The sequence below is a fragment of the Plasmodium berghei genome, assembly GCF_900002375.2.
Source record: "Plasmodium berghei ANKA genome assembly, chromosome: 12".
Lineage (NCBI taxonomy): Eukaryota > Apicomplexa > Aconoidasida > Haemosporida > Plasmodiidae > Plasmodium > Plasmodium berghei.
The window spans coordinates 872,430-888,381 of NC_036170.2; the positions used below are offsets into that span (position 1 = coordinate 872,430).

Below are 15,952 nucleotides of genomic sequence, written 5' to 3' on the forward strand. Positions count from 1 at the left end.
ATATATTTGCATATATGTATGCTTATATAATACAATTCGAGTAATAATAACTACTACAGAAGTTTGCTAAAATATAAATTAAATTGGATTAAATTGAATTGCCATTTTTTATTTTTATTTTATAAATGGTATTTAAGAAAGGGGTTAAAAAAAATACCACCAAAAGTGCTGGAAAGGAAAATAGCAAAAGTCAAGAAAATGAAGAAACTGGTGAAACTGATAACTCTGAGTTAAATAATAATCAAATGACAAGTGATCAAAATAATCAAAACAATATTTTATTAATTGGTGATGATAACTTATCATTTTGTCAGTTTATTATTGAGGCATATCCGGTCTCAAATCTGTATATTGCAAGTAAGTTTTTTTTTTTTTTTAAATAAAAAGATAAATATTGTCCATAATGCATATATAAATTAAGGAAACATTATTTGTATTTAAAAGTAAAACATCATGTGACTTTGTTTAATTTTGTTTTAATATTTTTTAAAGGTATACTTACTGAGCTTGAAATTAATTATATGCTTCGAGATTTAGAAAGGAAAAAAAAAATAAGAGAAAAAAATGAACATATAGAAGAATCAAATAAAAATTCAAGGGCATACTTAGATACAGAAATAGTAGACAAAGAAAAAAATGAACCTTTTTATTATACTAAAAAATTTAAAGAAAAATATGCAAATAAAAATCTCCATCTTATTTTTAATACAAACTTATTTGCTCTAAAATCATATTTCCCAACTAACTTTTTTCATACCATATTTTTGATTTTGCCTGGTAAAAACATATTCAAACAAACATACATTTTTTTTTTACTTTTTCACTTTTTTTTACTTTTTTCTACTTTTTTCACTTTTTTACCGATTCTATAGGAATGTCCTATAACATAAAAGAAAAGGGACTTAGATATAGTGACCAAATAACTACACTCAGATTATATTATTTTGTTATTTCAATTATAATAGAAGTTATAAATGTGTCTATAAAAAATGTACAAGTTCATATATTATGGACAACGGAAAAACTAAAAAGTTTAGTGGAAAATAATAATATTGCAAAATCTGAAATCAATAAAGAAGATTATGAAAAAAATAGTATAACTAATACTTTAACATCTCTTAAAAATTTAGTTTGCAATACCGATTGTGGCATGGAAAATTCTGAAAGTGTGAATCAAATTTTAGAAGAAAAGGACCCAACTCAATTGAATAAGGATATTGAACATTCTGAAAATTTTTATGAAGAGGAAGATGCAGATGATAACAAAGTAGATGTAAATGGTAACGAAATAGATGTAAATGGTAACGAAATAGATGTAAATGGTAACGAAATAGATGTAACTGGTAACGAAATAGATGCAGATGATAACGAAGTAGATGTAAATGGTAACGAAATAGATGTAAATGGTAACGAAATAGATGTAAATGGTAACGAAATATATGTAAATGGTAACGAAATAGATGTAACTGGTAACGAAATAGATGCAGATGATAACGAAGTAGATGTAAATGGTAACGAAATAGATGTAAATGGTAACGAAATAGATGTAAATGGTAACGAAATATATGTAAATGGTAACGAAATAGATGTAACTGGTAACGAAATAGATGCAGATGATAACGAAGTAGATGTAAATGGTAACGAAATAGATGCAGATGATAACGAAGTAGATGTAAATGGTAACGAAGTAGATGCAGATGACGACGAAGTAGATATAAAATTATCAAACGATCCTAACATTTGCTTGGACGAGGAGAATTTAGATGCAGAAAATGATCAAGAAGAACAAACACAGAAAGTGGACGAAACAGATGAATCTGATTGGATCGATGAATCTGATGAAGTAGAAAATTTTGACGATGAAGATAAGGATGAACTTCTCGATCTCTTCAATCTGAAAAATAATATTGTCACGAAAACTGTTTCAGAATTAAATGAAATGGAACAAGCTGAAAATGACCAAATAATTTATTTTGTTGAAAATAAAATTAAAGAAGAACCATTGATGGTAAACATGTGTGGATTCCCTCTTCTTTACGAGATAGATTTGAACAAACTGATGCAGCTATTTAATTTTGAGTCGGAAAAAAATGAAGATGCAAATAAAGGTGAATCAAATGGAGAAGTAAAAAAAGACGAATCAAATGCAGAAGCAGATAAAGGCGAAGATCCAAAATTAAATCTCAAAATAAATATTGACCCAAATGAGCTAAGCAATAAATTTATCCCTATCATATATGGAAAACATTTTATATATAACAATTTTTTGAAAAAATGTAAATTTTATTCATTTATTTTGAAAAAAAAAAAAAAAATATTAATACCAGAAGAATTAGCTATTATAATGCAAAATAATATAACAGGAGAAAATTATAATATAGAAACTTATAAAGATCTAAAAAAAATATATTATTCTAATTTTAAAGAAATAATAAAAACATACAAAACAATAAAAGATCAAGCACATCATATTTCAAATATTCGATATAAATTATATTTACATAGAAATCAACAAGAAGATAAAAATAATAATATTACAAAACAATATATGCCTTTTCATATTTTTCAAACTAATTTAAATATGACAATAAAACATAAAATAATTTTAGATGAATTATGGAAAAAAATATTTACTCCTATTCATTTTGCTCGTGCAAATGAGGATATAAATAAATATTTTGAATTTTTTATTTTTTCAAAATTTCCAAAAAATAGAACAATTCATAAAATAAATAAATTATATCTTAAATTTAACATAAATAGAAGAATACATAATGATAATAATACAAAATTCAGTTACATACAAAATTATAAAAATAATAATAATCATTATATTATTAATGATAATAAAAATAAACCACCTTTGCTCCCAACACCAGGAAAAGATATGTATAAAAATTCAAATTATGATAAATCTAAATATAATATTCATAATGGTTTCAAAAAAATAAATAACGTTTATAAAAATACACCTTATAATACTAGTGGTATATATAATAAAATGTACAAACATGATAAACCTAGAAACATTTCAAATAATTATGAACATAAAAGAGACATTAAAAATAGGAGTTATGGTCGTGTAGGTGAAAATACACATAGATCGATACGACCAAACAATACTAATTCTCAAAATCATAATAATAATTTTGGTAGTTATAATAGAAATAATCACGACAATGGATCATACAATAATATTATGAACAAGTCATATAATAATAATAATAATAATAATCGTGGAACTAGCCATAATCATGGTCATAATATGATAAGCTATAATAATAAATCATCTCGAAATAACATGCACAAGTCAGGTGATATTCGAAAAGATCTAAAAAGTATCGATGAGCGAAGTGATACAAGAGGAGGAGGTGGAAGAAGTCAAACCAGAAGTGATTTTTATAATAATCATAGATATGATAATAAAAATATAAAAAGAAGAAGAGACAACTCATTTGAAACGAGACGAGATGAAGATAATGAAAATTATTCAAATAGAAGATATGATAAAAAAATAAGGAATAATGATTATGACATGAAATCTCGAATACATGATGGAAAAAATCAAAAAAAATATTCCAGAAATAATACAGAAATGCAAGATCCTTATGCATCTACAAAAGATTCAAATAAATATTACGATATATCAAACAATGGAAAACATTCTGAAAAAAAAAACTGGAAATTTCCCCCACCACCACCAAATATTCCTCCTTTATATGATTCTCAATCAAAAAAAAGGAACAATAGCTTTTATCATGGAAGTGATGATTATTAGATGTAATGGGATTTCTCAATATAGTTTTATGCTTATAGAACGGGATTTCTGTATCATTTTTTTTTTATTTTTTAAAGATAGCGTAGTAAAATTTATGCAATAAATAAGATACATATACTCGCAAGGGAATTACAAATATAATAAATAAATTTGAAATGCAAAACGAATTGTTTAATTAAAATTATATTTTTAAATTAAACCGTTGTTAAAATATATTTTTTCCTTTTATCATTCTTTTTTACTACATTTTTTCATTATTATTAATGTCACTATTAATTATTTTTCCTGTTTTTTTTTTTTTTTTTATAACCAACTGTCTGCTCTTAATTGGGCATAATATTATGCATAGACCCATAGTTGTTTATTTTTTCAACCATGAAATAAAATAACATCAATTGTTTTTTCATTTAATTATTAAATAATATAATTTATTACGTTTTTTGTTCCTTATCTATTTCAATTTATTTTTTATAATCAAAATTATTAATAATATTGAGGTTTCGTATTTTTTTCAATGTGTTTAATATGTATTAATGGGAAGAATGTTTGTTCCTTTTCTTATTTTGTTTCCAGATATTGCTCTTTTAACAAATTTTAGAGAACTTTATTTCAAAGGGTAAAAATATGTTCTTTGGAATAAAAAATAAGACACTTTTTTTTCTTTTTTCAGTTTAATAAAAATCTTAAAACTATATACCAGTTTTTTTGTTAATTGAAAATATTTTTGTAGTAAACTTGTATGTACGCAAAGGATATATAAATGCTATGCATACATATATCAAAGCATGCAATTGTTCGCATTTTCTAAATAGAAAAATGGATATTTTCATAAATAGCGCAAAATATATATGCACATAAAAAATATTATATAATAAGCATACGCAATAAAATATAGAATGATATATAGCAACGCATATAAAATGAAAAAAAATTAAATAATTCAAAGTGAAAAATTTAATATATAAATAAAAAATCGCAGAAAATTAAAAAAAAAACGAAATATATTATTAAATTTTTAAGGAATAAAACGGCATTCGTTATGATCTTATATAATCAATTGTTTTCCACATAAATAAATTAATCTCTTTCCGCAATAAAAGTTAAATAATTGTCTATTTCTTTTTCACTTATTTGTATGAAATTGGGATTTTTTTTTGACACTATTGCCATTTCTATTTCATTAGCTTTTAAATCAAAAGCAAGAATTGCCTGCAATGCTTCAATGGCTAGTATAATAGTATTTTGTATGTCTTCTTCTAATGTTTCTTGTTGTATTTTCTTTTTTCTCTTTTCCAATAGCCTTTCTAAAATACTTATGCTTTCTTGTTCTTTATTTCCAATAACACATGCTCTATATCCAGCACAAAAACCTGCTGGGTCAAATTTATAAAGTTCAGGTTTGTTGTCTTCATTCATTCCAATAAGTATTCCACCTTGAAAAAAAACGTAAAAAAAATATGTATTACATAAATTTAATAAAATTGCATGACGTTCATATTTTTATAGATATTATCATTGCAAAAGAACTTCTATTGCAAATTTTGAAAGTTTTTTTTTTTTTTTAACTCGCTATTTTCTTAATATTTTTTATAAATGCATGAACATGAAATAATTTTTATTATACAAAATATTGCACAAACAATAGTATATATATATAAATAATCCAATTCTAAAGTTAAGTACATAAATGAAAAACATATTTTTTGGATTTTTTTTAATAAAAATTCTTACTGCAAGCGTGTAATCTCATATAAGCATGTTGAGTAAATACTTGAATTTTATCGCAAATATTTCTACATAATGTTTCAACGTTTAAATTATATCCATTATTATATAAATATTCGGAAGCCTCAGATCTGGCTTTATAAACCATGCTAAGACAGTCCCCAGGCATACCGACCATAGAACATCCGATTTCATCAGATATGTTATAAATATTTGTTATGTTATTATAATCTAATAACTTATCTTGAGTTATATATTGCGTTGCCATTTTTTTTTGAGAAATGATGACAGCACAATTTTCTCCCTTTACACCTAAGGATGTTATATTGGTATTTTTAACTGCCTTTATAGCATATTCTGAAATTGGTAACAGTTTAAAGGGGAAGTGAAATATAATGGAGCCAACATATGATAATATATAATCATATATATAAAGGTAAAGATAAGTATATAAATTTGCTCATATTTTATTAGTTCAAAGTCATTTTACCTATTTGATAAAGGTTTCCATCGGGAGAAAAGATGGTTAAATGCCTATCATACATACTCTGTGATTGTCGTACCATTTTGCTTGTTATTTTTATATAATTTACTATTATTTTAATTTTTATATCCTATACTAAGATAAAACATGCGACCATGCATATACAAACATATATGTTCCTAGTATAGCGGATGTGTATAAAATCGATTTAGTATATATCTTTTGATCACTAAAAAGTTAAATGAATGTATAAGAAAAAAAAAAAAAAAAAAATATATATATATTTCTTAAACGGTGAATGTGTTTAGCTTGTGTATACTAACCAGTATCATAAAAATAAAATTACATAATTACCATTTATAACTATAAATGTTAGTGTTTGTTTTAATAACATGAAAAGCACATTTATTTATTTTATTCTTGAAAGGGTACTAGCTACTATATATTCAGTTTATAATGTATAGTTAATGTACAATTTATTGTTATGCTTATATAATAAATTTATATAAAAAGTTATTATTTATATATGCAGATTTTTATATGCACATGTCAATTATTTTTTGCTTATTTCTACCAATATTTTTTTAAGTGATAGAATTGAAGCTATACTAAAAACATCCAATATACGTAAGAAAAAAACTGTTCGTATTATTTTATTTAACAAAAATTTTCATTTTTATTTAAATTAAAAAAAAAAAAAAGTTCTCATTATGATAAAAAAAATATGCTAGCTAGTAAGTTATTAAAAAAGGGAAATTAATTAAAAAAAAAAAAGTTAAGAGCATAAAGGGAAAAAACATAATCCCTGAACATATACATTTTATTTTACATAGAATAATATATAAGCATGCTCATATTGAATACATATATACGTGGCACATATAAATTCGTATATAAACTTGTTTATTTGTGATAGTTTTTCAAAACTTGAGAGATTGTTTTTATTAGTTATTTTATTTTTAAGTTGCTGAAAAAAGAATCTACATTTTTCAAACTATTCGATTTTGCTTCCTTAATAAAAGCATATAATATATTCCTCCCTAATTCTTTTATGTACAGGTTCATAAAATTTTGGTATAACTTATTTTTCAGCTTTAAGAAAATAAAAATTATAGAAAAAGAGAAAAAAAATGTTAAGAAATATTTACATATATTACATGTAGTGCATATAAAATTAAAAAAATGGTAATAAAAAGTCATCTTTATTTTGAAAAAACAAACGTATAATAATTCTTTTCCATTATACAATGGCTTATTGTCAAATGTACATACAAACGAGTGTGCAAATATTAACTTATATAGCCATGAAAATATGTATACAAATATATTATGTATTGGGTTTACCTTAAAATTTATATAAAAATTAACATTTATGTAACTTTGTTTATCCTTAATGTCCCACTCGGTTATCTAAATAAAGACGAAAACGTGAAAAATATGACATGGTCAGGAAAATGAAAGGTGTGCAATATTCATATTGAAATAATGTTTTAAATAATGTAATATATAAGTGTGTGTAAGAAGTTGTATATAGGGCCGAATAGGGAGTTGGAGAATTCAATAATTTTTCCATTTATTATTTTTTTACCAAATGGTAAAATAAGCTGGTATCATGGGTAGAAACCTGAAAAAAAAAAAATATATATATTAACAAAGGTTGATAAAACTATGAAAATATTTCAAATAATTTTTTTTTTTTTTGACGTAGTTATTGTAAACTGCAACTTTGTCATCAAATGTGTACCGTTATGGTTGTTGGGTATTTATATTTAATTATCGATTTATATCTTTCCTTAAAAATAATATTTTCGATTTGCAAATCAGCATTAAAATATTCCTCGCATTTATAAGTTATTTCACTGTCCTATAGAAAAATAAAGATTGCAATTATTTTGATATTAATAGGAACATATTGAATGGTTGTAATTTTAATAACAAGCAAACAAAAAAACATAACTGCATACATAGGAAAATGCTCAAAAAACAAGTGTGCATAATGTAATTTTCGTCTTAAAATAATTTGAAATATAAGTAGATATTATGTGCGAATTTAATAAATGTTCTTACTGTTACATAAGGTAAAAAATGTTTATATTCGTCTACGTTTAAAATTGTGTAAAAAAATATATTATTTTTACAAATAATATCAACATTTTTTCGATAAATGATTTCCTTAGAATTCATAAATTTATCAAGAAGTATAGAATGGCTTCTTTTTATTATTTTATTCACAGCAAGTTTGCATAGCGCAATACCAACTATCATCTTAATGTTAGAGAGAAAATACTATACAATGCAAAAACAAAAAAAAACGAATTACAATGGCCCTATATCCATACTAATGGAAATTAATAAAAAAAAAAAATAATAACATATAATGCCTGTACTGTACATACACCTTAATATATGTACATACATATTATGTATACAAACGACAAACAGCCACTTTCACCCTTAAAAAAAAATAATAATAATATAGTATAAATAACTATAAAGAAATTTCAATATATTTTCCCCGTCATTTTATATACGTTATTAAAAAATATAAAAAATAAAAAGAAGAAATGGAGAAGAATAGTAACGAGATTGTACGCATTATGTTAACCCCATGTTTATGATAGAGGTTTTTTTGATATCAAGCCATATGTATATTTTGGCTAGTCATATAATAAATTTATGATAAAAAAAAATAAAAGTTTACAAAAATGGAACCCAACGTGCATTTTCTAATTTCTTTAATTATTTTCCTCCTATATTTTTTGTAATCATACTGCTTTACATTTATTATTTCATTTAACATTTTGCCTTATTTTTTTTTCGCAATGTGTGGCATAAAATTTCCCATTTTGTTTGCCTTTTCCACATAACCCCAACTTATGCAAAAGGCGAACATAAACTTTGTATTTGTGTATTAATTTGTTGTCACTATATCTTCTTTAAAAATGCGGTCTTTTTTTTTTCCTTTTTATAAGCATATATATATTTACAAATACATACACATATAAACACATAAAAATGGGATACAAGAAAAAAAAAAAAAAAAAAAAATGAAAACGATATACATTAATATATATAATTATACAATGTGTAGTTTTTTACAAAGAATTGCGAATGATTATAAAAATAGGGACTTGTTATATATATAGCAAGCTAAATATATATAATGCATTAATAATACAAAAAAAAAGAGAGAGAATCTTAAAACTGAGCACGCAATTATATTACCAAAAATCATGCGGAAAGATGGATAGTATATAAAAATTTGTATATGATGCAAATCGCTATATTCTATATATCCTTATATTAATAATATTAATTTGTAATCCTAAAAGCATAAGGTATATCCCCTATATATTTATTGTTTATTATAAATATCTGTATATCCTAGCTTTTGTTATCTTCCATTCTTCATTTGTTTTGCCTTTTTTTTTTTTTTCTTGGAGCTATATATTATTTTATTTTTAAAAAAGTGCACACATGTATTATTGTGTACAATTTACAACCATTATAATCAAAAAAACAAAAGGGGAATAAATAAACAAAATAAAAGAACAAATCAGAGTGTTCAAATATGTATAATATAAATAAAAAATATATATTTGAAAAGATGAAAAAATAATACGAAATTAAAAAATACCATATATATTTTTTATGCATATAAAACATATCCACATATATATATATGCACGTGTATGTGTATAATAAACTGTGGTTTTAGAATATTTCAAATGTTTACACTCTCTCTTTTTGCATATTTTGATAATTTTTTATATGGGTATAGAAATTCTGAAAATCTGGCATTTTATGCATCTATATATACATTAAGAAATCGGGAAACAATTATAATAACAATTAAATGTTTTAGAATAATAACAAAATATGAGATATCAGTAGGTATTTAAAATTCATACAACATATATAGTGTATATATTACTGTGTATATGCCATATATGCAAGCATGTCTCGTTATTGTAGTATATATCAAAATCGGTTAAAATTTTATAGTAATTATATTCGTATCAGAAATTGTATTTGTAATTGATGTAACCGATTTTAGCATGCACAACTGATTCTACCTTCATCCTTTTTTCCAAGTTTTAAATTTTTTGTAACAACACTTAATTCAAGCAATGAGGGATTGTTTAGAATTTGCTGTATAAGTTCTTCAAAACAATAAGTTATATTAATATCATTTTTTGCGCTAGTTTCACAAAATAGCATATTATTTTCAAAGGCAAAATTTTTTCCTTCATCTTTTGTTACTTCATGATTTGGTTTATCTATTTTATTTGCTACAAGCATTTTGATCGCATTTTTATTTGTGGAATATTTATCGATTTCGTGAATCCATACATCTAAATTTTCAAAAGATTCCCGAACGGTACAATCGCTATAATAATGAAAAGAAAAATATATGCATTGATTTACAAAGTCAATTTTTTTTTCACTTTTTTAGCTTTTTCATTTTTTTATCGATTTTAACATACTATACTAAGATAATTGCATGAGCATTTCGGTAATAGGCAGACGTGAGGGTTCTAAAACGCTCTTGTCCTGCTGTATCCCATATTCCAACTTTTATAGTTTTATTATCGATTTTTAGATATTTCACTTTAAAATCGATCCCTGTAAAAGAAATAAATATATACATACATGTTCATATATTATTAATATAAGATGGGAAATATGGGCGGCCTGATGGAGTAACATATTATCATATTTTGTCATAATATTGAAAATTGATTTTTCTTTTTTTATATTCAAACCTATTGTTGATAATACTTTTTCTTCAAATTGGTTATCAGAATATCGGCATAATATACTACTTTTTCCTATTACCATAAAAATATAAAAATAGAAAATAAATATATATATGTGCAAAATGATGAAATATAAACAAAATTATAAAATGGTAAAAGAGCTCGTTTCGAAAAGTAATACGAATAGGCCTTTTCCCAATTATTAAAAAAATGAGTGTAAAAAGAATGCAAACAATATTTAAATGTATTAGTAACAAATATATATATATAAATTAGTTAGGAAAAAAATAAAATGGATATAGCATAAGCTACATACCTACACTGGAATCTCCTACTAATAATAATTTCAACAAATAATCATATTTATTTTTATTTTTCATTTTTTAAACAAATAAAATAATAAAAATTGTTAAAAATATAATAATCAAAAAAAATATATTATGTATAAATATAATTTTTTGAAAAAACAATTTAACAGAACTTTTATTAATTCATATTTAAATAATACGATTATGTATAATACTAGAACGTGGCTTTAATTTAATTATTTTATTTTACATTCATTAATAATAAAAAGAAAAAGAAATGCATAAAAGTTCATAAACAATTTATTTGTATGCAAAATAATAGAACTCATTTATTATACAATCGAAGCACTGTGTTTTTTATTTGTAGCTTTCTTTTTTATTCTAATTCTTCACAATACTTTCTATATGCATTTATAATTATTGTTTTTTTTTTCGCTGGTATTTTTCCATTTCCTTAATTTATTTATATATTCTTATAGTATTGGTGGCGTATTTATTTTTTATTATTTTTTTTTTTTCTTAAAGTTATATATGATGGATAATTACCAAGTTAAACATATCATAAATAAAGCAATATTATATATACTAAAAATGATATAAGCACATATATTACATGCATATACATATATATATATATATACATACATATATATGTTTATGCATAGCAAAATCATTTACAATTTTCGCTATTTTCCCCGTTCATATAATAATTTATTTTATCTTAATTTCTTTTTTATATTATAAAATAGGGGGAGTGTTTAACATATATTATTATTGTTATTATTTTTTTTTTTCGATTTTTTCACTCTTTTGCGCATACTATTATATTTGTTTATTTTATTTTATTTTAGATTTATGTATTTTTATGTTTTTATAAATAAAACAATTCTTTCACACCCAAGATAATTATTCTATTTATTTTTTTTCTATTCATAAAATAATTATTATATTCTCCGATCTCATATTTGTTTAAATTTCAAATAAGGAGAGGGAAAGGAGCTTACTTAATAAGTTTTGTGTTTTACTTTGTAGGAAAAATATAATGGAATTTCCCAATATAAAAAACAAATAAATAAAAGAATAATAAAAAAATGCTTATCAAACATTTTCCAAATAAATGAAATAACTCGAAAAAGCAAGTGCAAATACTAAGTTAAATTGTAGAAAATTATTTAAAAATATATAACATTTATCGATGTAATTTTTTTTTCTTTTCTTAATTTATTATCACATGCCCCAAAAAAAGAAAAACACACTACTGAATATGATAGAAAACTATTTCTTGTATTTATAATGGAATAATCACATGTTATATATTAAAATAATAGTCAAACTGTTTGTATATATTATATCCACATTGTTATTTTGGTTAATTCGGAATGTATAAATTTATATGTATACGTGAACAAACTATATTTGTGTGCATATTTGAGCTTGTATAATCATAGAGCATTATTTTAATCGAGCTTTATTAACATTATTTGACGAATTTATATAATGGAAAAAATGAAAATTGTTAATATCATATATTTGTGTTACATTCTTTCGATACTTACTATTGGAATTTTTTGATAATATAAAATATGATAGATAGAAAGAATAAAACTAGCCAAAAAAAAAATTATAAAATGTGCCTAAATAGGCTTTTATATCACACCTATGAACGTAAACATTTTTGAAAAAAATAAATTAACAAAATAATGTTATTTAAAAAGAAAGCTAATTTTTTTCCTCTTTCAAATTATTACTTTTATTGTGAATACTATAATCAAATTTCATGTTCCCAATTACAGCAACTGTATAAAGTTTCGCGGTTGCTTAATATCGCCTTTCCTGTGCAGGTTTATTCAAAGCAAATATATTAACTCCGATATAGTATATGTATGTGCATGTATTTATGTATTTTGATAATGATGGGAAAATAAAGCAATTAGGTGTGAAAACTAAAAAAGATAAACACAAAAAAGAAAAAAAACAGCGAATATAATTAATAATATGGAAAAGAAAACATGTATTAAAATAGTTTGGATAAATAAAAAAGTGAGTAGTTAATTTTCCCACAAAAAATTGAATTCATATAGGGAAAAATAATATACGCATATGCATCCTTGCAGGGTCAGGCATTTTTTTTATTATGGATTTTGTTCGAATAGCTAGCTATCAAAAATTTAAATATTTTCCCTAAATAACTATTCACTATATTTGTATCAGTAATATCTTGATCTGATATTGCAGAAATGTCAACAGTATTATCTGGTTTAATATATTTTTGCAATTGATCAGGTTTGATATTTTTATAATATTCTTTTGCATATTGTATTGGTAATTTGGGAATTTTAAAAATAAAACTAGCCAATTTATAGCCCAAATAATGAAAAATAATAAGAAAAACCCCAAAAAAAATAGAATACTTTTTTATTATACAATCATTAATAATCCAATTTAAACTCATATATGGGCCAACTATTAAATGATCATATCTTCCCGAAAATAATGAAATGATTTGTGTAAAAATTAAATTAATTTGTAAAGGATATGCAAAATTATATTTTGTAAATAAATATATATATAACAAAGAATAATTTAAAAAAGAGCAAATAAATTCATTTAAAAATGTATCCATAATTATAGACGAATATAACTCCATGTTATTTAAAAATATTTTGTCACCATATTTTATACTCCTTTTATTATATGGGAAAGAATATATTAGTAAATTCATAATATACTTTTTAAAAAATTCTGGAATTTTAGGATATAAAAATGATGTTAAAAATGAATTCTCTTTTTTTATTTTATTTTTTTTTATTACTTCAATTATTATATTCCCATTAATACCATTACTTATACTATTAGCAAATATCACATTTGTAATCCCAAGATATAAAAGTGTTCCTAATATATTTGATGTGCATGCTATTATAGCTTCTCCTATAATTTGTAAAAAAAAAAAAAATAATGATATAGCACATTCACATCCACGCATATATATAACATCATCATAGGTATGATATGTGAACTGATTGAAAATTTTATCGTCGATTTCTTAGATGTGTTTTATGTGATCAGTTTATTTATATAAAAAAACTTCTTACTTTTGTTTATTAATTTTAAGTCAGTTTTATAAAGATGCAAACATGGATCTCCGTCATATCCCGCCGATAAATGGTTATACCATATAAGTAAAATTATGAACACTTTGATTGATTCAGTAAAAAGACAAGTTTGATGGTTATAATGTGTTATTTTTGATATGATTTGTATAAATATATCGAAAATTTTTGTAAAAGTTGATATATATAAAAAATATAAAAATGTGTTTACAATATAACCTAAAAAAACAGTTATTAATTGATAATTAAAGTTGAAATAAAATTTTTTTTTTTCTAATAAACTTGTTTTTATTTCTTTGTTATTTTCTTTGTTGTTTTTTCTGTTTGTAATTTTCTCCTTTAGTTTTTTTGCTATGCTCATTGATTTTTCAAGATTATCGTTTTCATTTTGAAAAGTATTCATTTTTTATGATAATATGATATAGAAGCCTATAAAATTAAAGGGGAGGTATTATAGAACTTGAGGATGCACACAAAACTGGCATTATTTTATAGATTCTATCCTTTTTGTTTGTTGGTTACTTTTATATTTCCCATGTGATTCTTATCCACTCTTACTCTTTTTTTGGCTTTATGTATTTCATGCAAATAAATTCTGAACGTACATATATTTATTTGTTTGTATATTTTACTATTTGTTTATCTAAATAAGATTTTTGCTCAACTAATTTGTATTAATTGAAACACCACTAACATTAATAAAAAAAAATTATGAAAATAATATTTTAAGAGATAACTATAATTATAAAGTAAATACATTTTTATATTATGGCGTATATATAATTACAATTTGCCTTTTTCAAAAAACGCACACATATTGTATATATGGATGTGTAAATAAACGAGAAATTGTTTGGCACTACTGATTCATAATTAAAACTCTTTTTAGAATTTCAATATTTGTATATTTATTAAGTGTATATATTATTTCAAGAATAGCCATTTATTTTTCTATAACTTACTCGCCTATTTTTCCATGAAATGAATAAAATGAAAAATAAATATACATGACTTTAATGTATAAAACAGTTTTTATTTTAAACGCCCTATTAAGTATAGAAAATATATAGTTGATATTTCTTCTTTAGAAAAAATAGGAGAATATAAAAAAAAATTATTTCATTTTATGTTTTAAGAGAGTAAAAAAATACATTCATATTAAACATATTGCAGTTTTATTATTCCTCCTCAAATTTTATTTAATAAACATTTAGAATGATAAAAAGAAAAAGGGCAAATAGTTTAAATTTACTAATGCGCTATCGATAAAAATATATGTACAGACATACAAATAAGATTTCTTTTATTATTAAAAAATGTAAAACTAATTGTTTTTATTTTTTTATCCATATATATGTATGCACACTCACTATATATAAATGTGTGTACAAAAATAAAATAATTCATTTTACATTTTTTTAATATCACTGTTTTCAGATAAGGAAAATAATATACCGTTTTGTCTACTCTTGGTTTTTATGAAAATAAAAAGGCAACAAAATTTTCAAATTCTTTTGAACTTTGTGAACTTTTTCAAACTTTAGTTAAATACCATTTTTATAATATGTAGCATTGAAACTGGGAAAAACCTTTGCTTCATTTTTTTTCTCCAAAGAGGGAAATGTAAAATTTGGTATAAAAAAATGGAGGGGAAAAAATAAGCGCATGCATGTATGTATGTATATATATATAGAAAGAAAGATACATGAATTGTATATCAATAAATAAGAATATGAGATATGGGACTGTTGCAATCTTTTCAATCAACTATAATATATCAATTT

At 22.9% G+C, this 15,952-nt stretch overlaps 5 protein-coding genes across 5 annotated transcripts; 1 reads left to right on the top strand and 4 right to left on the bottom strand.

Annotated features, from left to right (window-relative positions):
* Positions 1-125: 125 nt before the first annotated feature.
* Positions 126-3,778, top strand: PBANKA_1223000 (conserved Plasmodium protein, unknown function; the record flags this gene model as incomplete). The annotated part of the gene is made up of 3 exons (XM_034566298.1): positions 126-357; positions 493-777; positions 873-3,778. The coding sequence occupies 3 exons, from the start codon at positions 126-128 to the stop codon at positions 3,776-3,778; spliced, it is 3,423 nt and encodes a 1,140-aa protein (XP_034422908.1).
* Positions 3,779-4,855: 1,077 nt separating this feature from the next.
* PBANKA_1223100 (proteasome subunit alpha type-6, putative) lies at positions 4,856-6,069 on the bottom strand (the record flags this gene model as incomplete). Its single annotated transcript, XM_034566299.1, has 3 exons — positions 4,856-5,211; positions 5,510-5,860; positions 5,994-6,069. 3 exons carry the CDS (start codon positions 6,067-6,069, stop codon positions 4,856-4,858), a joined length of 783 nt encoding a protein of 260 aa, XP_034422909.1.
* Positions 6,070-6,935: 866 nt separating this feature from the next.
* On the bottom strand, positions 6,936-8,252 carry PBANKA_1223200 (coenzyme Q-binding protein COQ10 homolog, mitochondrial, putative; the record flags this gene model as incomplete). The annotated part of the gene is made up of 5 exons (XM_034566300.1): positions 6,936-7,079; positions 7,332-7,397; positions 7,576-7,611; positions 7,732-7,851; positions 8,055-8,252. The coding sequence occupies 5 exons, from the start codon at positions 8,250-8,252 to the stop codon at positions 6,936-6,938; spliced, it is 564 nt and encodes a 187-aa protein (XP_034422910.1).
* A 1,788-nt stretch (positions 8,253-10,040) lies between these two features.
* PBANKA_1223300 (ras-related protein Rab-18, putative) lies at positions 10,041-11,127 on the bottom strand (the record flags this gene model as incomplete). The annotated part of the gene is made up of 4 exons (XM_034566301.1): positions 10,041-10,377; positions 10,475-10,613; positions 10,754-10,819; positions 11,064-11,127. The coding sequence occupies 4 exons, from the start codon at positions 11,125-11,127 to the stop codon at positions 10,041-10,043; spliced, it is 606 nt and encodes a 201-aa protein (XP_034422911.1).
* Positions 11,128-13,171: 2,044 nt separating this feature from the next.
* On the bottom strand, positions 13,172-14,571 carry PBANKA_1223400 (conserved Plasmodium protein, unknown function; the record flags this gene model as incomplete). The annotated part of the gene is made up of 2 exons (XM_034566302.1): positions 13,172-13,986; positions 14,151-14,571. The coding sequence occupies 2 exons, from the start codon at positions 14,569-14,571 to the stop codon at positions 13,172-13,174; spliced, it is 1,236 nt and encodes a 411-aa protein (XP_034422912.1).
* Positions 14,572-15,952: the final 1,381 nt, after the last annotated feature.